This window comes from Eptesicus fuscus, chromosome 10 (genome assembly GCF_027574615.1).
Source record: "Eptesicus fuscus isolate TK198812 chromosome 10, DD_ASM_mEF_20220401, whole genome shotgun sequence".
Lineage (NCBI taxonomy): Eukaryota > Metazoa > Chordata > Mammalia > Chiroptera > Vespertilionidae > Eptesicus > Eptesicus fuscus.
Genome location: NC_072482.1, coordinates 60,781,943 through 60,806,500, shown reverse-complemented (window position 1 = coordinate 60,806,500; position 24,558 = coordinate 60,781,943). Strand labels below are relative to the sequence as shown.

Genomic DNA, 24,558 nt, shown 5'->3' with positions numbered 1-24,558 from the left:
GATGCAGTAGCAGTTGGTTCACCCAAACTCAATATTTCCTTTTTCCTTTCTTGCCTGTGCCATATAGACTATAAAAGCACAAAACTCAATTTTCCAACCTCCTTTACTACCAGGAGTGGCCATGGGATACCATTTTGGCCAGGAGTAGAATGGCAGTGGTCCTGACCCTTGCCCTTCATCAGTCTTGAATGCAGAGAGGCTAGAGCCATAAAAGAAAGGCCAAGAAAATTGCAGAGATATCAGTCCCAACTCGAGCTGTGGAACCAATACCCGAAACTACCTATCTCTGGACTTATTATATGAGAAAAATAGAGCCCTGTTTATGTTGGTTGTGTATTTTGTTACTTGTAGCCAAAGCCATTCTTAATTTATAGCAGTACCTAAAGAATGGCCCTTGAATCCTAAAATATTTTTTTGAAATAGGTTTTTTATTTATTTGAGAGAAAGAGAGAGGTAGAGAGAAACATAGATGAGAACCTTCGATTGGCTGCTTCCTGCACACCCCCTACTGGGGATCAAGCCCGCAACCTGGGCATGTGTCCTGACCAGGAATCAAACGGGGGGAATTTCTCAGTGCATGGGACAATGCTCAACCAATTGAGCCATACCAGCCAGGGCAAATCCTAAAGTATTTGTAATTGCGTTTTTGTAACTACATTATCTGCCAGGAGAAACTTAGTAAATAACCAAGAGAGATTATAGAAAAAAATAATTGTTACATTTCATTGTTTATACATAGCATTCAAAAAAGGCTATCGTTGGATGTTTTTATATGACATGAATAGTATGCTTATCTCTGAGCCATACCAAGGGCTTGGGTTGCAGTCCCCATGGTGGTTGACTCCTGAAATGTTATTGGGGAATCCAGCTTTATCAGCATTGCTTAATTTGAGATTTTCAAACCCGTGTTTGGGAAACTTTTTCAACAAGACTGCTGGACCCTGTCCTTGCCCTCAAGTCTGGAAGATGTGTGAGACAGGGATTCTGTGCATTTAGCTCTCTCCTTTAAATAAGAGGTTCTTATTTAAATGCTGGGCACTAGTCATTTGGGAATCACTGTAAGATATAAGGAATGGTTTCAGCCCTCTTTTTATAGTCAGTGACATGCTTGTTAGTGGTGACCCTGCTCAGCTGCTACCGCCACTGCCATTCCGCTCCTGCTCTGCCCAGAGCCATTATGCTTTTCTTGCCCTTAGGCTTGTCTTCAAACATGAAGTCTCTTTGGCCCTGGCTGGTTTGGTTCAGTGCATAGAGCATCGGCCTGCGGACTGAAGGGTCCTGGGTTCGATTCCAGTCAGCGCCACATGCCTGGGTTGCGGGCTGGATCCCCAGTGTGGGATGTGCAGGAAAGAGGCAGCCAATCAATGATTCTCTCATCACTGATGTGTCTATCTCTCTCTCCCTCTCTGAAATCAATTAAAAAATGTATTCAAAAAACAAAAACATGAAGTCTCTTTGAGCCAATCACAGAGACAGGCCTCTAATTGACTTGGGGCTTGCCAAATGTAGGCATATACTAAAAAAAATAAATAAAAATGATAGTCACAGGAAGTTACAAAAATAGTAGTCTTGTGTGCTGAACATGCAGTTTCCCCAATATGCATATCTTATACAACTACAGTAAAGTACCAAAATAGGCAACTGACATTGGCACATGTACTTCAATTTTATCATGTGTAGATTCACATGACTGACACCACAATCATGACACAGCACTTTCCCAGTGCCACAGAGACCTCCCTGGGAATACCCCTTTATAGTTACCCTAATGCCCACCACCATACCTAACTTCTGAAAACTGGCTCAGCCTGGCTGGTGTGACCAAGTGGTTGAACACTGACCAATGAACTACAAGGTCACGGTTCAATTCCTGGTCAAGGCACATGCCCATGTCTAGGTTGCAGGCTCGATCTGATGAGGGGCATGCAGGAGGCAGCCAATCAATGATTCTTACATAATTGATGTTTTTCCTCCCTTACTGAAATCAATAAAAATATATTAAAACACACACACAAACCAGCTCAGAGCAATATAACCAAAAGTTTTATACTAAGATCTGAAATAGGGAGAAAGTATACTGTCTCAACTGTCACATTCTCAACTGACCCAGCAGCAGCCCAGTTTAAGGATGTGTGTTTTAGAGGCAGACAGCCTGGGTTTGAGTCCTAGCTCTGCCATTCCCTAGCTGCAAACACTCAGGCAAGAACTCCACTGTACTCATCTCAGAACTGTAGTATCTACCACATAAAGTTGTGAGGATTCAAGGAATCAATTATATACAGGACCTAGAACAAGAACTGTTATACTGTAAGTGCTCAATAAATTAATTACCAGTGTATAACCTTCAGGAACTTGTATTTTTTATTTTCAGCTTAAAATAAGTTTACTTAAGTACAAAGGGTGAGTCAACACAAGGAAAACAGAAGTAGCAGTACTTGGAGCTTGAGGCAGGTGGACCTCCTGGACAGGTGTGTCTCCTCTGGTGGGCCTGGGGCCATCTGGGGGTGAGGCCTCACCCGGACACCTTGTCTGCTTACAGGGGTCTGGCAGGGCCCCCGCTAGCCTGCCCTCCAGTTGCCTGGGCCTGGCAGGGCACATGCTCAAAGGCTTCACTGAGGACGGGGCCTGCCTGGGATGGGCAGGGTCCTGGTGGCTGGGCCTCAGTCACTGTCATGCCCTCTCCTCTTCTTGGGGGAGGAGTTGGAATCGTGCTTGCGATGGTGGGCCCTGGCTGGAGCCGAGGACACTGAGGTTCTGTGCTCCTTCTCTCTCTTCTTCTCTTTCTTGTGCTTCTTCTTCTTCTTCTTCTCTTTCTTGCTCTTCTTGTGACTCTGGGGACCCTGCTCCACCTTCTCCTCTTGCCTGGGCTTCTTCCGGGCCGGGGAGGCCCTGGGCCGACTGCTGTCCACGCCGTGGTGCGTGAACACCGGCAGCCCCAGCTTGGCCGCCTCCTTGTCTTCTCGGGACAAGGCCACTCGGCCTGCGGAGCCGCTGGAGCTCCCCAGGCCCAGGAGCCGGTCCACCCCCTTCTCCTCGGGGTCACCACCTTCACGCTTGCAGATCTCCACAAAGTCCTCCTTGCTCAGGCCGGTGGGCTGCTTCCGCACATTCTTGTAGCCCAGCGCCGCCATGAGCGCCTCCTGCTCCGCCTGCCTCACGGCTGCCAGCTCCTGCTCGCGGCTCATCCCCGCGCCCTCCGCCCGGCCCTTGGCATACCAGGTGAGGTCGCGGCCCTTCTGCCAGCGGCCCACCGGGGCCATCAGCGAGTTGCCCAGGTAGTTCTCCCTCTGCTTGTCGGTCTTCACATCCTCCCAGCTGAACTGGTCCTGTCCCCCACGCACGCCACCTCGGCTGGAGCCGAACATGGTGCTGGCCGCCCCTTGGCCTCCGGTCCACAACCTGTATTTTTAAAGGCTCCTCAATGACTCTGATTAACAGCCAGATTTGGGAATCACCGAGGAGGAGCTGTCTCCTCTTCCTCTAGTCCGAGTTTCGGCCAAGCTGAGAACTCAGGCTGTTTGAATGAAGCCTCCAGATCCTCTCTCTGGGCCCGTGGATGGGTTCCTGTGGTCACACTGGGGACTTCGCAAAGGGACTCCCACCAGCTAGTGAGGCACTGGATGAATGAAACTGATGCTTTGCAGAGATCCTGGTTAAAACAAAAGCATCAATCATGTAATAACAAACAATAATTCTTACTGGCAATGACCCATATATTAAGACATTAAGTATTTTATGTGAAAGAATTGGATTACTGCATGGACGTAAGAAACTGCTTGAGCTCCCTTTATATTTCAGTGTAGCTGCAATGTAAATGCTGCAAACTTTCTATAGAATGGCACATTCAGAGCCCCTCTGTTGCCTCTCCCTTTCCACTTTCAGGCTGTCTAGAAGCTTTACTGATCTGTATAGGCAGTGGTCCTTATTACCCCCACTTAAAGGTACACACAGAGTAATACTACTGGATCAGAATATAACATGTATTAGAATGATCTGTATGTTTAAACATGTTTGGAGAAACTGATTGTTACAAAGGACTCAAAGCTTATCCCAATTAACTGCAAATATAAGACTTTGATTTAACCAAATTGAAAGACTGATTAAGCAGAAATAATTCTAGATTTTTCCAAGCCTACAAATAGGAGAGCAAAGGCATTTTAATTTGCACTCGGATGTCGAGTGTGACTCGACACGGTTAGCATCGGTAGCAGCTCGTATGTCGAATTGTATTGAATGTATCAATAATTTGAAATATAAAAAAAATCCAAATAAATAAGTTTGTATGAAAAGAAACTCCAGTTTTTTTATTCTACTGCCGCGCTTTGTAAAATCTGGGGTATTTAAAAAATTAAATCCCGAGTAGAATAAAGGAATCGAGAAAAAGCAAGCGAGTGCAAAGGGTTAATGATTATGCAAAATGTTAGTTATATGACCTTGCCCTAATGGCTGATGTGGCAGAGTCAAGTACACAGACTGTAACTTACACTAAGCTGTATTAATAAGGGGAGTGTGGTATCTGGACATTTTTCTTTTTTTGGGAGATTTGAGATAGACATTTAAAATTCTATCTAAAGAATTTGTTTGCCCCAACTACAAACAGTGCCAGAATTTGTTAATTAATGAATAGTGTGGTAACCTCAGGACCCCATACTCTTTATATATATGTTAAATAAGGAGTGTTTTAGTCCCAGCTATCTAGCAATGGGTGGTCAAATCACTTTACCTTTCACTTTCCTCATTAGTAAAAGGAACAGAGAAGTAAACAGTGTTGGCTTCCTTCTGGCTCTAACACTTTAGTGATTCTGTGTATATTTATAAAATCAATAACAATACTATTATTTGCTTGGGGCTTCAATTTCATTAGTAAAATGGAGGTACTTCTCTCTCACAATGGTCTGTGGATTGAGATAATATGTGAAGATACTTCTCATGATGCTTGACACAACAGATATTGAATAAAAAGTAGTCTCTTTTCTGGAATATCAACCCACAAAAACCAGTCAAGCTGCCACTGACAGAGAAACATCAAGTCCCTGTTAATGTTCAGTATTAGTCATTCTCATTAACACCATGTTAATTTTCAACTGAGTTAATCTATCCTCAAAATTAAAATTGCTCTCTATTACACCTGGTGATAATCTCTCCCGTATGGAAACTCATTTTTTCAACTAGTACTATATTGATTATGCTATTCACTCCCCTTCCCCAAATGGAATCACAACTTAAAACTGGCAAATCTATTCAGTCCATATCTCAAATAAGTTTTATATAACATATAAAATGTTTGTTGCAAACTCAATAGTAACATGTACAACATAAATTACAAAGTTTGGTATTTGATAGGGGGCTTTGAAAATGTAAATTGTAGGTTCTTTTTCTTTGGTGTGTACCAGAAATGCTTGAGCCTCTCAAAACACAGATTCCTGGGTCTCATCCCAGTTTCTGATTCAGTGGATCAAGACTGGGCAGAAAAATGTGCATTTTTAACAGGTTCCAGGTGCTGCTGATGCTACTGGTCTGGAGACCAGACGTTAAGAACCACTGGGATGTATTGAAGACATAGATATATGAGAGACTGGCATGCTGGTATGTGGAAGAAAGATAAAAGTAAAGCACTTAAGTGTGACAAGAGAAAAGAAAGAATGAGGAAAGATGAGATAAGAAACTCTGGTTTTTATTAAAGCAGCAGGGAGTTATGAAAACATTGACCAATTAGAAGGGACAGAGACTGGAGGCCTGGAGCAGGGTCCTGCTGCTCCTGGCTGGGTGGGAGGCGAGCCCTCCAGTGCTGGAGGCAGCATGCCAGTCTGGGGCTTGGGGGGAGGGACTGGGACATGGGCTCCAGGGGCAGTGCTCTTTACCAGTCAATACAGAATGACTTGAGTATTTTAATAACCAGAATGTCCACCTGGGTGTGTTCTGGGTGAAAATTAGCTCAACAAGACAGGACTGGGAGGAGCACACTGGCTGCCTGGGCACAGGGGAAGCAGTAACAATGCAGGTTACCAGAAAGCTCCTGGGGTATAGGTCAGCTTGAACCTGGGGTTGTTCCTGAGAAGTGAGTTAGAAAGAGGGCTTTCTTCTGTTTCCTACAGGACTGAGAGAGCATGGAACAAGCTCCAGCAGACCCTGGGTTTGAAGTGGAATAGAAATAAAAATAAATGCAATCTGAGGTGCTAGCCTAGAGAGAACCTAGGCTGGGCTCCGTGACTCCTACTCATCCAGGAGTCTTGTGCTGCTCATACCCCGACTTTACATTTCTAAAACAAACAAAAAAACCAAAGACTCAAAAACTTGACACATGTCTTGCTTGATGTAGTTCTGTAGACTATTCACTATTAAGATATGTAGCAATTTAGGAGGTAGAATTATAATACTAGTAGTTCTCCAGTGATAGTGTGAGGCAGCCTTAAACTTTCACAGGTGTGTACACATGTACATATGGATCTCGTTAACATGCAGATTTTGACTCAGGAGGACTGAGGTGAGGCTGAGATTTTGCATTTCTAAGAAATTTGTAGGTGGTATAAATGATATTCGTGAACCACACTTTGAGAAGCTAGAGTAGAGCAATAGCTTTCAACCTAAACTGTGGATTAGAAACACCTAGGGAGCTCTTAAAACTTCTAATACCCAGGCAATATTCCAAACTAATGAAATCAGTACCCAGACATCAGTACTTTTCAAAACTCCCCACATGGTTCCTATGTTCAGCCAAGGTTGACAACAACTGCTCTAAAGTGTAATGCTCCCCTCTGAAACCCTGGAACAGTTATCTAAGCACACAAAGTGAAGTGCCTCCTAATGAGAGCTCTCTAATATATTTTCAATCTTAATCATGGTGTTAATACTCATAATATGAATACACAGTTTTAGCTCACTACTAATCTTTATTACTACCCTTCTCTAATTTGGCTAAAACATTTAAACACAAAGATTAACACATGCTGTTAGAACTGTATCACAGACGCCAGCCCTTGCTCTGGAACGGTGAAAATGGCTTCGGAAGTCTTCCTTGATCTAGCTCAACAGACGCCATGTAAAAATAAAATGAAATGATTTGTTTCTAGTCTTAAAACAAGAGAGTGAAATGTCCCCAAAAATCTGAGGACTAGAGTGGAACACCTAGATGACAAACTGTAAAACAATGGCCTCCGCAGTGGCCTCCGTCGCGACCCACAGGTTGAGAATCGCTAGCAGGGTCACCTAAGACCATCGGAAAACACAGATATTTACATTACGATTCATTAACAGCAGCAAAATTACAGTTATGAAGTAGCAACGAAAATAATTTTATGGTTGGGGTCACCACAACATGAGGAACTGTATGAAAGGGTCGCGGCATTAGGAAGGTTGAGGACCACTGGTCTAGAAGGACCCCAATGATTAGAACCTAGGGAGTTAAGATAAAGTGCCGACAAGAGAAAAATGGTAAGTCCTAAATTAAATGATAGTAGGCCTAAGGGTAGAAGGCACAAGGGAAATTAATCAGTTAACAGCCAGAAGGCCAAAACCCACAATATACTGCTCACATTCCTGAATATATGTTGAAACTTTGAATCCACTTCCAGTTGGCATCTTGCTTACACATGAACTTTCAAATACTTCTTCCTTATGGACTATTCACCTATCCTGGAATCTTCTCACTTCACCTTTTCCTGCCCCCCTCTTATCTATAGCCAATGTAAATTCTTTAAAAACAACTTTTATCTTTCTGCTCCAAACTCATTCTATAAAAGAGCCCCCGTCAACCCCAAGACGGTGGACATATCTTCCCCATCAAGCTCTGCTGCTAATGGTTCAAACTGCATGTCCCAGGACAACAAATCCTTTCAGGACAACTTTTGGCCTGGAAGGTTTTGTTTAACAGCGCTATGCAGTCATCTTTTTTTGGTGCTTTCATAACAAAGCTGATCTCACAAAAGTAATTGCTGCTCGTGTGTTATTTTATTAGGGTAGATGTGCATAATTAAGATTACATGATAAATACAAAAAGCTGAAAACAGACGACATTAAATACTTAGCTTTTACAATCCATTTTTTACCCTTGATGTAAGCATGGCTGCACTGAATGTTTCTGTGAGACTGGGCATCAGATGGCGCTCACCATTACTAAAAGCCCAAGCAGTGACAGATATTTCGAAATCAAACCCCGACGCCAACAGCGTTTTGGTCAGGTGACTTTTACGAATCTGTTTACTCACCTTTAAAGTGGGGGTAGGAACGCATCCAGATGGATTCCCAACTCAGATCGTCTTCGACTTTTGGACTATGTCGGTGGCATCGACTGGCTGCTGCTACCGCTGGACTGAAATAGCAAGAAATTCGGAAAAATCAGGTTGGGGAGTGTGAAAGGTTAGACGGTGGGCGGCTCTGGCTGGAAGCCAGGAGCCCGCTTGGGTGTTTCCGCGGCGCACTCTACGCGGAAACCCCTCAACCACTTGGCCTCCATTTCCCCGGGGAGTCCCAACACAGGGTGACTTACGGGAAAGTCGATTTCCAAGGTAAAAAGCACGGGTCCTACTAAGTACATATGCAAGACCTTGGGAACACGGAAGCACCGCACAAACTTAATTCTTGCACAGGCTCTAAGCGCTCAGCAACGAATCAACTTCCGCCCCGGCGGGACCCGGGTCGCGAGGCGGGGCCCTGACGTCACGTGAGGCCGCGGAATTACGGCCTCGCCGGTCGCTCTGGTGGACGCCTTGCGCCACGTCATGTAGGTTGTTCCATCCAAGACAGGGGGGAGATTTTCTTATTGCAGTAACAGGAAAAGCCCAGTTGCGTCCTGTTTGGTAATCTTAGGGCAAATAAAATAGTTTCATGTGTCTTTCCAGTGTTTTGGGTATACTAGTAGTATAGTCTCTTTGCGGGACAGCCTCCCTCGGTTTCTTCTCGATGTCCCTTCCCCCCCTCTGTTAGGATTCCACTTGGTATCGCCCATCCCCGCCTCCGCCCCCTGGCGCCCCCTGCACGTGACCCCCGCGCGCTCCCGCGGGGGAGCGGAGTCTGGGAGCCGGCGCCGCTGGAGACAGAGGGACCTGGGGAGTGTCTTGCGCTGCAGCTGTCGCCGCCACCCCAGCGCGGAGGTCGCGATGTCGGGACTCTCCCGCCTGCTCTGGGCCGCCGCCTGCCTGGCCGCGCTCTGTGTGCTGACCGCGGCTCAGTCCACCACCCTGGCCCCGAACGTGACTTCAGTGCCCCCCAACCAGACAGTCACGACGCCGCTGACCGTCGCGCCGCTCACCACTCACGTACCAGGTGGGTGACGGTCCCTTCGGCTTCCGACTCTCGCTCGCCCTCCCGCGCGGCCGAGCTGCTTTCCTGCCGGTGGTACGCGCGGGGCCGGGGCGATCCGCGCTCCTGCAACATGGCGGTGCGTCCGAGTCCAGCCGGGGCCGGGCGCGGGGGGCCGGGGGGCCGGGTGGGGAAGCGCCCCGGAGGGAAGGGGCGGTCGGGCCCTCACACAGTTTCTGACCCGTGTCCCAGTCCGCGGTGTTTTATCCAAACGCCTCCAGCCTCGCGCAGGCTCAGGGGAGGGGACGTGGCTTCCGTCCGCGGTGGCGGCTTGTGGGGCTGACTCTGGGCCGATGAGACCGAGCTCCCTTTCCCGGGGTGAGCCGTTGGTCCACCAGGTCCTCTCTCCGCAGGGAGGCTTTCTCCGGAAGTTGGCAAAAGGGGGAAAGGGAAACTGAAGACATTAACTTTCGCCGGTGTCTCAGACTTTAGCCGGAGATTTCATTAAGATCGTCTTGCGGATAGGCACGGGGTTTATCTGAGGTTTGAGTACTAAATTAGGTAAAACTCGACACCCCAGCCTGTGTGAAGGCGTCGAAAAGTACCCATTCGTGTACCCCGTACTTCGCGTATGCCTCTCAGGCTAAACTAGAGGAAAGGGGGCGAAACGGAGAAGCAGAGAGGAACTTTGCCGGGACCGTGTGCTTAGTCCATTGTGAAGTTGGGATCGGAACCAGGTCTGTCGATTTTCCAGAATCCAGTCAAGAACACACCTTTTGTTAAGCTCCGCAGTCAACTGGTAGCGGCACAACACGGAATCTTAAAGAAGGAATTGGCAATGTTGACAATACAAAAAAGAAGGGAAGATAAAATTTGAGATAAGGTGGAGAAACTCTAGATATATCAAACCTGCAATCTAGTGTGATTGGTTATTGGGTGAGATAAGAACTAACTGGCATTTTGACCGAAGAACTGCTGGTTTTTAAATGTCTTTTAAAAGTTGATTTTTAGAGAGATAGGAAGAGAGAGAGAGAGAAACACCCATGAGAAACTTCACGTCCTTCGGCCGCCTGCCTCCTGTGTGCCCCCTTTTGGGGAACAAGCCTGCAACCCAGGCGTGACTGGGAACTGAACTGTGTGACCTACTGCTCCATGGGTCGTCGCTCAACCACTGAGCCACACCAGCCGGGCTGGTTTTTATCTTTTTTTTTTTTTCTTTCAGGTTGATCATATTATTTTACAACGTCTTTCCTAGTTTTTGTATTTTATAAAAGCTTAATAAAATATATAATGAACTTAATATTGTTTGTTAGAGTCAGAAAGATGTAACTTTTAAAAATTTTTAGACCCGGTTGGTGTGGCTCAGTTGGTTGAGCTTCCTCCTTATGCGCAGAAAGGTCACCAGTTCGATTCCCAGCCCGGGCACCTGTCCCGGTTGGGGCCCAATCCCCAGTAGAGGGCATACTGAAGGCAACAGATGGATGTTTCTCTCACCCTTTCTCTCTCTCTTAAATCAATAAAAACACTAGGAATTTTTTTTCAATGTTAGTAAATTGCAGGACAAGTTCTAACCGCACTATTTTTAAGGGGATAGAGCAAAATACGTTTTTGTCTCCTGATTATTTGGCAGTTTTCTCTCAGAATTGTAGTTTTGTTGTGTTTTTTGATTTTTAAAGGGAAGCTTAGAAGTATGAAGTTAATTGCCTTTGTGTGATTTCAATGAGTGCAAAGGAGATAATTTGTTTCTCCTGTAAGTAGAAGTTGGATAGGCTGCAGTCTTGAAAGGTAGCCAGTTTAGTTCATTGTAAATATCATTCACTGTGCTACCCAAACATTCATCATCCAGCACAAAAGATTTTAAACAAGTAGCATTTTTCACCTGTATAGAAACCTCTGAAAAACTTATAAACTTATTTCTGCTTTGTGACACCCCCCCCCCCCGCCACACACACACACACACACACACACACACACACACACACACATCATCATCATCATCATCTATGTGTCCCAGTCTTTGGTAGTACTGATGGTGAAATGTTGAAATGCAACACTTCTGTGCTGTGCAGGGTTGCTTTTTGAGGTACAGAGAAAGCAAAGGAGAATGTGTTTTGGAGGCATCTAGCTTCTAGGAAATGGATGGAATCCAATTCTGTAGTCCATTTGTTTGTCCAGACATTGAATTGTAATTAGTCTTCTTTGAAGTCTGGTTTCTGGCCATTTGGCTTAAATTATTGAAAAAGACCTTGCTAACTTGTTATATTACATGTACATGAATGCAGCTCCCTCCAAATATGTTGTCTCTTATCCTCCAGTTATGGAGGACCGTAGAAAGAGTGGATCATTTATGAATTACAAATCTCTGGGGTTTTTCGGAATGGGCATCATCAAATCTTGGGTTCAACCTGTAATACATCTTTATTACTGTTGAAAATTTTAGTGTCTCTTCTGATGTTTTGGGGCAGTAATTTTCCTGTCTGTATTGTTGGCCTTAAAATAGTCTTTTTTCCAATATTTTTATATTTTAGGGATGCTTTAAAACGCATCAAGAAATCCTGGGTGTCTGTGAAAGTGTTGCCATGTAAAGGAAGGTTTAGATAGGCACCATGAAGTAGTACTGAGTGTTCCAACTAACTTGTGTTTTTTTCCCCTTTCTCTTGAGTGAACTCTGGCTTCCTGTCATTTAAAATCATTGGAATGTCTTAGTAAACCAGTTTATAAAGTTTTTTGCGTGTCGTTAAAAAAAGTCACATGAGATCTGCCCTCTGAACCAATTTTTAAGGGCACTGTACAGTATTGACTATAAGCACTGGTATACAGAAGATCTGTAGAACTTTTCATCTTGCATGAAACTTTATACTCATTTCCCCTCCCCCCGCTCCTGGCAACCACCATTCTACTTTCTGCTTCTGAATTTGACTATTTTAGATACTTTGTATAAGTGGAATCATGCAGTATCAGTCCCTCTGTGACTTGCTAATTTTACTTACCATAATGTCTTCAGGGACCATCCATGTTGTAGTGTACAACAGGATTTCCCCTTTTTAATGATTGAATACCATCCTAGTTTGTTACCCTTTTATCTGTTTACCATTCCTCTGAGTTAGTAAGTGTGGTACTGTGTATAGTGCTTAGTCTTTTTTCCAATATAAAAATATTGGAAAAAAGACTAAGTTTTAAAAAAGATAAGTAATACAAATTCAAAATCAGTTGCCAATTAATTGATTTCATGCATTCCTCCTCACCTCAGAAATCTGTGGTAACCACAACAGCTGTGCTTCCTGTGTTAATGCTAGCAGTGATACTGCTAACACTACCTGCTTTTGGATGGAATGTAAAGAAGGTAAGAAACTTTTGGATTGTTTTATTTTTGAGAACACAGAACTTTTGTTGAAACATTTTAAAATATACTACAGAATATTCTTTTTTTTTTTTTTTTCAAATGTAGTCCCTTATTCAATCTGGGCCGCCACAAAGACAGAAAGCGCAGGGATATTTTTCTTTCGCATCCCAGTGCCAGAATATTCTTGAACATTCAAAAGTTACATAGAATGTTTACCATAGTGTACACTATTTTTTTGCAAATCAAATACTTTCCTTTACAGTGCCAATTGCTTAACACTTCCCTCTAAAATCTCTTCTTGTCTCCCACCACCCCCTACCCCCTTAATTCCTTAGACTTGTTAATTAAGGCTCAAGTTTTAAAGGAAGAGAGATTATAGATCTTTGTGTAGGATACACTGAAGTTAGCTGTGAAATTTTCTCCTGAAAACTTCCCCAGAAAAATGTTTGAGACATTTATCGTCATTGTGTTCTGCTAGGTGAACTATAGAGAGACCTTATAAACTTAAGATAGAGGAGAAGAATGAGGAGGGAAGAGTTGATTCTTTCCTGTGCTTTTGTTAAGTTTTAAAGTTAGCTGTAATTTGAGGGATAAAGAATTAGATGGAGATACTTTGAAATGCCAGTTAGGTTTTTGTTAGAACCATGGGATTATAGCATAAATTATTGTTTTCTTAATGTAAGGTGCTTGCATTTTTTTTTTCTTATCAGTATAGCAATTTTTTTTATATATAAAGAAAAAGTCAAAGCTACCTGTTAAGCTTCTTTATTCTTCACTGAAAAATTTAACATATCACTAACAAAGTTTTAAGATACTCTTAAAATTAGAGTATTAGCTCAGTCGGAGGTTAAGTTTACTCTTGTATAAGACTCACCTTTTTTTTTAAGTCATAAAATGGAATTTTAAAATATATCCCTACCCCGCATGTATGGCAGAGTTGGCAAGTTTTGGAGATTGAATGCCCTTTTGTAGGATATGTTGGGGAAAGCACTCCTTACTCTTGCTATAAGTCTCCCATCCAGGAATTGGTTTTGGAAAGTGTAGAAGACTAACGCAGAGGTCTGGAACAGAGGACTTCCTGCTGCCTTTACGGCACCTCCCCTGTTTACTAAGCCTTTATTAGATCCTGACCACTTCTCCCTACTGACTCACCCCTCTTGTGGGTTCTAGTAGCCTTCCATGTACACTAGTCATACCACAATCCTAAGATCTAAGTTTATCTGTTCAGTATGTTCATGTGGATTTTTAATATTGCTAAAACAGTGGGAAAAAGAGTAACAGTATTTTGTTGGTCTGTGGATGGACTTGAGTTCGATTTGGGGAAGCTATTCTGAAGCTGAGTAACAAAGTTAGAGATAATAAAAGTGAGTGATTGGTACTGTTTAACTTGTTTGTGTTTTTTTTTTTTCTCTTCTTCTTTTTTTCTTCCATAGCAGGTAAAAGCTTCTGCTCACATAATTCAACAGTTACTGGTTGCGAGGTGGTGAATAGTACAGATTTCTGTTCTGGTAAGTATTCACATTGGGCTGCTAGGGTGAGGAAGATCATTGCTTCAGGAAGCCTATTTCAGTATTTGGTTTGAAGCATTTCCGTAGTTCTAATCTTATTAGAAATTTCAGTATGAATAGCATTTGTATTGATTGCTAAAAGGACAGTGTTTTGAACGTTGGTTTAGTGATTTGGGTATACAGTGGAATGCTGTATGTACAGATGCCTCCTCCATTATTATTATTGTTGTTATTTTCACTCTTCCAGAAACTCATTGCAGTTTAGACCCTCTATTTGCGTTTTACAGGCCTGGGTAGTCTTGTTCTGGCACTTTCTTTTTTTTAATTTTTTAAAATATATTTTATTGATTTTTTACAGAGAGGAAGAGAGAGGGATAGAGAGTTAGAAACATCGATCAGCTGCCTCTTGCACACCCCCTACTGGGAATGTGCCCGCAACCAAGGTACATGCCCTTGACCGGAATCGAACCCAGGACCCTTGAGTCCGCAGGCCGACGCTCTATCCACTGAGCCAAACCGGTTTTGGCTTGTTCTGGCACTTTCTTGATTATGGAACTGGTGAATGTCATAATGTCCTGCATAGTTTATGCTGTGGTTAAGTGAATCTTCTCTAGATCCATTCATTTTTTGTGCTTTAATTTGAGGAACTTGATTTCTCTTTAACCTTTACTCTTTGCTCAGGAAATAGTTCAAATTCCTAGCTGGAACAGTGGATTTTTCTAGCAAGACTATAAGTTAATAGGAAAGTCAAATTCCTAATTTGGTGCATAGGTAATAATTAAATTAAGTAAAAGGTTTTTCTGAAGAGTGTCAATAACCTTGAAAGACTACCTTTACTTAATTTTGGTAGGAGCTTTCCCATCTCCCCCATCCCTACTTGAACTTTGTAACTAAGAATTGTATTAGTATGAGAACAGTTACACCCTATGTAGAGTGTAGTAACATGGTTTCAGTGGTAAATGAACAAAAGTTAATAGTTATTTAAATGTGTTAGAAAAAAAACTAATAACTATATCAGACATGATTTTGTGATTAATATTGCTTTGAAACAAGATTAAGTAAAACATTTTAAGAGACATTAAAAAAACTGAACAAGTAATTCTACTTCTTTGATGATTTATCAATTTACAGTGGTTAGAGAAATAGGTTTACTTTGCTTTCGTGTAAAGGAAGTCTGGCTCAAGTGCAGCCAGAGGGTTACAGTAGCAGCTCTTATAACCATTAGGGACCCAGGCTCCTTCTAGGCTTTTGTTGTCATTCCTCAAAAATGGCTTTGACCTTACTCTACAAGGTGAGTTCTCATGTTTCGGCCATATAATTGGTTATTCTGCCAGCAGGAAGAGGAAGGGAAAGAGAAGCCCATATCTGCTTTACATATGTTTCTTAGAAGTTACACATGGCTACCTAGCTGTAGGAGAGATTGAGAAATGTCTGCTGTGGGGAGGGAAGTGTCACTAAAAATTGCTGCTCCTGTTTCTAAAGAAGGGGAGTGTCGTTCTGTGTGAGAGCAACTGTCAGTCTTCCTTCACAGGTGGTACTAAAATATAAAAATTGTAAAGTGGTACTCAAATGACAGCAGGTTAGGAAATAGTGTTATAGGTTGTGATATTTTAGAAAGTTTTGACTTAATATGTTTGTTTTTTAAATAGTGCCCACCGCCTCTCCGTTGCCAACCAATTCTACAGGTAATACAAGATAATTGACTGTTTTTCTCCTCTTTCCTTCTTTTAGGATTTTTAAGCTCTTTTGATAACATTTTAGTAAAAACCTAAAAGTTGTTAGTATAACTTAAAAAATTAGTAGACTTATTTAGTCTTGATCACAATAATTATATTAATGTGTACTATTTGTGACAGTAACACATAGCTTTGGTGTTTCACATTCATTGAATCTGAGTGGATTTCCCATAGTTTTGTACAACTGCTTTTTGTGAAAATCCCTCAGAAATACAAAAGCCTAAAGGAAATTAAGATTCACTATAATTCCCATCATCCAGAGGCAAACCAAAATGTTTTAAAAGTGGTTAAGTTCTTCTAGTCTTTCCTATGTGTGTATCTAAATACATAAACTTATGAAACTGGATAACATGTACCTACACATTTGAATTATGTCCCTTTGTTGCATACACTTTACACATCGTGCTCTTGGTTAAATAGGTTGGAATACCTGATAGGGAAATATTTGCTGTCATCTCTGACAGAAGTGATTCAAATAGCATTCCTAAATGGTTATTTTAAGACTCTCAAAACTGATTGCTTTCCAGAAAGATAGGCATTTCATTTTCATTAACTTGAAAGTTTTTCACCATACTCAATAGCATAAGCTAATACCTTCCTTTTAAAAATCTTCACCAATTTGATAGGAAGAGTAAATAATTTTAAAGGATCTACTCCAGTATAAGTACTAGACTAGATAATAGGGATACAGAGACAGAAGTAAGATAGCATTTGGTCTGTTGTAGGAACTGTGAAGAGGTAAGCAAGCACGGTGTGTTCGGGAATTTGTAAGGGAAGGTATGTGTATTGAGTATCATGGCATTTATGGTAACAGCTTCCTGAGTATGCTGACTGACCAAGTGTTGATATTACCTTGGTAAAATATGAGGATTTCCCAAGTGGAGCAGGGTGGTCAGCACATGTGAAGGAGATGTGAAAGAATGTAATGAGGTCAGGGAATTGCATTTGGAGTGTCCAGTACAAGGTGAGGAAGAGTGAAACTAGATAGTCAACAAGTCAAGAGCCAGATTGGGAAGTGCCTTTGTATGCCTTGCTGATAGATTTGAAGTAAAATAGGTCATGTGATGAGACTTGCATTTTAATAAAAAGATTTTTTTCTTACAATGTGGAGAGCAGATTGGAAGAAGACAGGAGTGAACACAGATTAGACAACCTGTTACAATAATTCTAGAGAACGAGGAGAGGAAGAGTTGCAGATGTATGGGACTCTTAGAAGTAGAAGGCCTAGGACTTGGTGAGCAACGTGATAGGAGAGCTCTTAGCTAAAATTAGTACAGACAAGTGAATCAGTGTAGGCAGTAAAGTCCACTGAAGTAGTTTTTAGGGAGGAGAATAAAGTTTGAGGACCAAATTCTTGGGAATAATAATGTCTAAGGAGTGGGGAGAAGGCTGGAGAGGAAACTGAGTGGAGATGGGAAGAGAAGAAAGCCCAGAAAAGTGTGTCCAAAAAACTGCATGTGTGATTTAGGTGGTTTTTCAGAGGGAAAACTGGTCAGATGCTATAACAAGGACAAGAACTCATTTTGAAAGACTTAGGCAGTGATGAGCTAGCTTTTACCAGGTTTTACTAGCCAGTTGTGCATAGCTCTTTCCAACTGCACATTCGTGAGACCATGTTGGTAGCTTGGATTATGGCTACATTGGAAATATTCATGCCATTGAAATCTGCAAATTTCTGTTAAACTTTATTTGGAGAGCACACAGTGGTGTGCTTTTAAACCTTTAGCACCCATTAGAAGTCATTGACGAGGAAGGAATTAAAGGTTGATGAAAATAGATGTTGAGAGAAAACTGATTTCCAGAAGGTGGGATGTGAACAGAAGGAGAGAGGAGGAAATTATTTCCCCCAAATCATTGTGGGTCCACTTTTAATTTCTTCCCCATGAGTCCTGATGTATGCTTGCAAAAAATGTACCCATTGAGTGGCAAATTAATGGTTGAAAAACAAACTTTTATACCATCTTTTTCCATGGCTACTGCTGAAGAGAGCAAGTTAGAAATTAAGGGACTATTAATGCAAAGAGAATCTGATTTATGTAGAAAAGTGTTCAGTGGGGTTAATTATAATAGTCTTCTGCCAGTACAAACAGTATAATTATAAATATATTTATAAATAACATCTTACTTATAATAAAGTGACTAAATTATGCCAGAAATATAATGGAAAAATGTTCATAATATATTCAGTGAAAAACAAACTATATTAAGTATAATTTGTTTATTTGTTACATACATGCCTAGAAAAATGGCTGGCAGGAAAAAAACTTGCTTCTCAGAGTGATGGGATTACTTAAATTTCTTTACTGTATTTTCTATCACCAATAACAGCTTTTATAATCTATGAATTATGTGTATTTTTTAATGAAAGGAACATACACTAGAACAATGGAGGTATATTCACTAATGCCTAATTTTGAAAATTTTGTTAATGTAATGCTTTGGTCAAAAGCAAAAATGTGTAAATGTTTAGACAAAATTAGTAATAGTGTTTTAAGATTAAAAAAGAATTTGCTAATATGTTTAATTTGTAAAGTACATTTTTTTACAGTTACACAGGATGTATAAGCAACAAAAACTTTGAAAGGATTATAAGTCTTCAAATAATCATACCCTCTAATCTGCTGGGAATTCTGTATAGGAATCAGTCCTATTAGAAATGAGATCAAATATTTTACTGTAAGATTTTCATAGCATGGAGAAATGAAAGGTGACCGAACTGTCCAACCAAGAGCAGGGTGGGTAAAATGTGGACGGTGGTGAGAGAAAAAGAATATGCATGTGTATGAAAATACCCATCAGCGTTAACATATTTATTAGTATCCATCAGTATCAACACTAACAGAAGTCTTTTAATATTGTGCTTTAGTTCCTAGAATGTTACATGCAATCTAATTCTTCCCATGAATGTTCATTTCTTTAGAGGCATCATCAGATAATTATTTGAGCTCATATAGTTTGTAGACTAGAGCTTCCCTTGGGCTCTTCTAATCTAAATTGGGGGAGCTTTGGCCTCAGGGCACCTGCTCTTATAAATAAAGTTTTATTGAAGTACAACCATGCCCATTTATTTGCATGTTGTCTTTGGCTGCTTTTGCACCACACAGTGCACAAGGCCTAAAATAATTACTTTCTGCCCCTTTAAGAAAAGTTTGCCACCACCCCCCCCCCCCAAATGAAGAAGATAAGCAAATCTTGATACCCACGCAAGAAATACTGAGTTGCACTTGTTTTTTACCTTGACTTTTGAAGTTAGTTTTTGTCTTAGAAGCAATATTATTTATGAAGAATGCTAGTTCCTTCACCTAAACACTAATTTTTGCCCTTCTGTGTGTCTTTTTGCAAACTTGATCCAGTTGTATACATAAATTTTACATATAGATGTTAACAATGGATACAATTTTATGAGATCTCTTAATGTTTTAAAATACATTTAAAAGCTAGTATTTTGGATGTGTAGATGTTAGTGAATCATTAACTGAAATTTGGCCTTTATTCTCTAAAAAATTGAAAGTATGTTGATGTTGGTGGCATAATTTTAAAAAGGTAGATGCTAGATAACTAGGAAGTTTAGAAATATAAGTTTCTAATACATTTTGTTTACATTCCAGCTAAAACCACAACTATGCCTTCCTCTTCTACAACTGCTACGCCAGGTAATTGAGGTTTTTTAAACTAACAGTGAAACAGGATGTATGTATTCTGTTGCCTTTTACTCTTTCTGCCATCATTTTCTAGTTTTACTCATGAATGGTATGAACTGAAACTCATCTCTTATAGAGGACAACATAGTAGGCTGTTAAATCAATGATAGATTTGCTGAGAGTCCTTTTCTAGTTTTTTAATGTGTAATCACAGTTGGCATGACATGCTAGAATTAAATAATGTTTTTCCAAAACCCTTTTAGTACAACTTATAGGTTGTTTGGCTTCATTCTTATGCTACCTTCATTTCAGTTTCAATGAAGCTATTCTGTCTTCACAAGAAGAAATACAGAACAGTTGTAATTAATTTTCAAGCTGGCTAACTTATTATATACAGCCACCAGAACCAGTATTTATTTGATATTTAAGAAAAAAGTAGAATTTATTTTAAATATGAAATTGCTTTTTATTCAGTGAGTGGTGCTCCATTTGAAACATTTTACTTCTTGAAAAGGAATTAAAATTTTTTCCTCATGACTTGTTAATAACTTTCTCGTAAAATATGCAGAATAAGATTTAAGATACTTTAATAAGATACGTTTGCTTATCTATATATATAAAAGCCTAAGCGACTGTTAGACCAGTAGCTATGATGTGCTCTGACCCAAGGGACAGACACTCAACGTACAGGCATGGAAACATGGAACAGACTGATGAGTCTCAGAGGGGAGGGGACAGGGAGGAGGGCGGGAAGAGATTAACCAAAGGTGTTATATGCATACTAGAGGCCTGGTGCATGGATTCGTGCATTGGTGGGGTCCCTCAGCCTGGCCTGCAGGGATTGGGCCAAATCCGTGCACCGGGCCTCCAACATCCCCCAAGGAGTCCCGGATTGTGAGAGGGCACAGGCCAGATAGAGGGAACCCACCAGTGCACGGATTCGTGCACCAGGCCTCTAGTGGAATTATAAATTGCAGATACTTAAGATTATTTTTCTAATTTGAAAAATTGTAACCAAATTTTTAAATTTACCTTATATATTTAGTAAAATTAAGAAGTTATTTGAGGCTCAGCTGGCGTGGCTCCGAGACTGAGCTTCAACCTATCAACTAGAAAGTCACGGTTTGATTCCTGGTCAGGGCAAATGCCCAACTTGCAAGCTTGATCCCCAGTGTGGGGCATGTAGGAGGCAGCTGATAAGTGGTTCTCACTCTCATCATTGATGTTTCTATCTCTCTTCCTCTCCCTTCCTTGCTGAAATCAATAAAAATACATATTTTTTAAAAGTTATGTGAATTTTAAAAACAAATATTAGTATTTACTCTATACTAGTCTAAAGAAATTGCAAATTTTTGAAAATATATATTTTTATTGATTTCAGAGAGGAAGGGAGAGAGAGGGGGAGATACAAACATCAATGGAGAGAATAATTGATCAACTGCCTCCTGTATGCACTCTACTGGGAATCAAGCCGGCAACCCGGGCATGTGTGCCCAGATCAGGACTCAAACCCGTGACAAGCTGGTTCATAGGTTGACACTCAAATACAACCACACAGGCCGGGCAAGCAATTGCAAATTTTAAAAGTGCTTCACATGTTTCAGGACATAATTTATATATCAGGAGAGTCTTTTTCTGTAATTTTCATATTTGAAGTTGTATAGATACACTAACCACTTGATAATCACCAGATGGAATGAAGGAGGAATGATAAATGTTTTCCTCAATTAGATATAAGTTCTAGTTGTAAAGACTTGACTCAAGAGAAAAGACATTATAGAATTTAACACACTGTAAAATAGAAATTCAGGTAGGTCTTGAAATTATGATAGAGGCTCATGAGACTTAATCATTATTTCTTCTATCTTATTTAACAGGTTCAACTAACACAACTTTAAGTCCAACTTCACAACCTACGCGAAAGTCTACCTTTGATGCAGCCAGTTTCATTGGAGGAATTGTCCTTGTCTTAGGTGTGCAGGCTGTAATTTTCTTTCTCTATAAATTCTGCAAATCAAAAGAACGAAACTACCACACTCTGTAAACAGACCCATTAGATTAACAAGGACTGGCGTGTAACTCAATGAAACCAAAATATTATCTTTCAAGATGTCCCACATGGAAGACGCTATTCCAGGATCTTTAAATTTTCAAAGGATGCATATAGGATATTTTGGAGCATCGTGCTTGAAGAAAAATCAGTTAAATCATTTTGCTCAACAGGAATATTTAAAATATTCTGCATGAATCCTTGTGGCTGTCTTCTTTTATTTTAAATGGCTGCTGCTGTGGGATTATGTTCTCTTTTCTTGACATGCCAAATGTAACTCTGTAAGTGATGGAAAGCATTGTCCTGCGCAGACAACCTCATGACTCTTGGCAGTGAAATTTAGTCATTTTTAAGCCTGAAAGCTGCATTGTCTTTTCCTAACTCAGGATGTAGTTTAGTGACCAGAATTGAGAAGAATGTGCCAAATGAGCATCAATCAGGTGGCGTTTTGGCTATCATTTTAAAAATGGAATAAATTTAAAGTTTAATATCCATATAGAAAACTATCCTTAGCGTAAAATTTTGTGCTTGATCAGTTATTTTTTCTACATTAGAAATAAGATGCCACACAGGGATTTACATTCCAGATTTAAACGAATGGAAAGGATACAAACCATTTAAGTATAGCAGGTTATTGTTAATACTTGTAAAGCACCTTATATTATTGAGAAAATGAAGAACAGTGCCTTAAAAGACAGACTGAAAGGTAGACTGTAACTTAAAATGTTTGTGATTTGTTCCCATTAAGGAAGGTAAAAGGTTGATCTGAGGATGTAACTGTTGATGTAAGCAGTAGTAAACTGCTTTTAGATACCATACTGCTAATATTTGAAAACTTAGCCTACTTTAGTTTAGACCTGAGTAAATTAAGCTGAAGAAGGTTATACAAAGTTGAAAGTCTTATAGTGAACCTCCCAACGTATTTCTTTGTGGCTGTTAAAAATATAATAGAGCCTAAAATTGATATATTTTTCTTTGTACTTCAAAAAAGTATTCTAACACTGTTGTATCACAAAAGGATTTTCACCAAGCCATCTTGAAACATTAATTTCTTTCATGAGGCAAGAAGGAAATAATCAGTTATTTTAGAATCATTTATTAATTCTTTAAATGAGACAATCATTTTAAGTTTGTTTGTTTGTTTGTTTTCATTTTAAGTTTTGAGACAGCAAATGTGACCAGTGTAATTTCAGAAACTCTTAAGGATTTTTGGTTGATCAGGTTACTGTAGATTTTTAATGATTGCCCTGGATAAACAGATTGAGCTTTCTTTTTTCCTTCCTCCTCCTCTCCCATACTTCTCGGTTTCAGTTCCTATAGTATAGTAAGCATGCATACTTTTATTTTTTTTCGTTTTCTTAGGAAGCACTAGGTTTTTGTTTGTTTGTTTTAGGGGGATACGTCTTCCTCCTGCCTTTGACACATTGGATTAGTTCAGAGGCTTAACTTAGGTTAAAATGAGCTTTTGCTTTTTTAGGTCATTAAAGTTGTTTTAGTTTCTTTAGCCTATAGTGGCTGAGTTTAGCCCTTGGTTTTCAATATTTTATGGTAGGAAATGACAAGTTGCTTAGGACCATTTCATAAGCCAAAATTCCTTACATTTAAATAGTTATGTTAAAGGTTCTTAATGAAGATCTACTTATTTCTTAGTTACTGGTACAGCTAAAGTTTGTTTTACTTGCACATTTGTACGTACACCTAATGTTTTCAAGTGCCTTAATTGTTTAAAATCTCTGGCTTCAAAGGTTTTTGGGAAAAGGTAGGTTTACCTCACATTTTTGTTTTCATTAGTAATATTCTAGGTACCTCACAAAAATTGTATTATGGTGCCATGGCTGTTAGTTTTTAGTGAGTACTGTAAGATGCAAAATTTATTTGAAAGTATGCAGAATTTCCATTCTTCCCAAAGTGGCAAAAATTGGCTAGAGATATTAACCTAGATATGAATACCTTGGCACACATTAATGTCAACACGTACAGCAATTTTTGTGAAATAGGCTTTTGAAGACTGCTCTCACAACAAAATCGTATCACTTGAAACTAGATTTTGCAAGAAGAGCTCTTAAAACAGAACTCACAGCCTTTTCCCCTCCTTTCTTTAGCAATTTAGTTTCTGGAGTCATAAATAATTTTTGGGTTTTTTTAATCCAGAAGGTATATAGAAACCTTTTCAGATTTTTCATCTGATTATTTCATGCAGGTGTAGTTCTATCAAAATACCTTATTTTATCTTAAAATATTTGTTGTACAGGCAGACACTGCTGTATTTAGAAATTTCTATTTTAGTTCATGAAAAACTACAAAACCAATCTGTATCATGTACCAAACTGATTGAAAATAAATTTACATGTTTATTGAATTGATTTGTTCTTTTTAATTAACTGAAGTGTGTGTTTGCTTTTTGATTATGACAGTTAATGCTAGTGAATTTACATTATGACTTGATTTGAAGATGGGTGTCTACTCAATTTCTGTTGCTCCCCAAGACCAGCAGGTAGTAACTAAACTGTATTCTTTCAGTGGAGAACAGAGCCTTAGAAATGATAGTTGGAGGGATGACTTTGTATACCTGTGGAGTGATGTGCAAAGATCTTCCACAAATCAATAGAAATCATCCACTTAAGCTCCACCAAGTAACACATTTATGAAACTGTCATTTGTTGTTATAAAACTAAAAGCTTGTAACTGCCTTTTAGATTAGATTGCATGTAGAGTAAAATTGGGCTTCTGTTTAGAGTACTTTGTATAAATATCTAGAATCAAGCCACATGGCTAGTACGTGAAGTTTGGTACTTTTGGTCCATGTTTTGGCCAAGATTATATTCTATATTACATCCCAGAATTTAGACTAAGAAGAGAGAATACTCCCCTGTATACCTTAAAGCCCAGAATATTGGATTTAATAATTTTGCTATAGAAAGTATGAACTTTTGGTTTCATATTAGTCTTATATACGGTTAAGTTTGGTAAATATAAAACTCTGCCAAGCTTGAAGATACCCTGGAATGTTGCTAGAGACAAATTATTATTTTGATAAGAATGG

At 40.1% G+C, this 24,558-nt stretch overlaps 2 protein-coding genes and 1 pseudogene across 4 annotated transcripts; 1 reads left to right on the top strand and 2 right to left on the bottom strand.

Annotated features, from left to right (window-relative positions):
• Nucleotides 1-2,338: 2,338 nt before the first annotated feature.
• Nucleotides 2,339-9,374, bottom strand: C10H1orf35 (chromosome 10 C1orf35 homolog). 2 transcript variants are annotated; one of them, XM_054721703.1, is made up of 3 exons: nucleotides 9,259-9,374; nucleotides 8,205-8,308; nucleotides 2,339-3,649 (listed from the first exon to the last, which is right to left on the bottom strand). In XM_054721703.1, the coding sequence occupies exon 3, from the start codon at nucleotides 3,363-3,365 to the stop codon at nucleotides 2,661-2,663; it is 705 nt and encodes a 234-aa protein (XP_054577678.1). In that variant the 5' UTR covers nucleotides 3,366-3,649; nucleotides 8,205-8,308; nucleotides 9,259-9,374; the 3' UTR covers nucleotides 2,339-2,660. The 2 variants fall into 2 exon arrangements, with proteins under 2 accessions (XP_054577678.1, XP_027995507.1); XM_028139706.2 differs by lacking the exon at nucleotides 9,259-9,374 and adding an exon at nucleotides 8,486-8,665.
• On the top strand, nucleotides 8,989-23,874 carry CD164 (CD164 molecule). 2 transcript variants are annotated; one of them, XM_054721704.1, is made up of 6 exons: nucleotides 8,989-9,261; nucleotides 12,488-12,580; nucleotides 14,017-14,088; nucleotides 15,738-15,773; nucleotides 19,433-19,477; nucleotides 21,343-23,874. In XM_054721704.1, the coding sequence occupies exons 1-6, from the start codon at nucleotides 9,096-9,098 to the stop codon at nucleotides 21,507-21,509; spliced, it is 579 nt and encodes a 192-aa protein (XP_054577679.1). In that variant the 5' UTR covers nucleotides 8,989-9,095; the 3' UTR covers nucleotides 21,510-23,874. The 2 variants fall into 2 exon arrangements, with proteins under 2 accessions (XP_054577679.1, XP_027995531.2); XM_028139730.2 differs by having other exon boundaries at nucleotides 8,991-9,261; nucleotides 14,014-14,088.
• LOC114231151 (small nucleolar RNA SNORA31) lies at nucleotides 12,678-12,794 on the bottom strand (annotated as a pseudogene).
• Nucleotides 23,875-24,558: the final 684 nt, after the last annotated feature.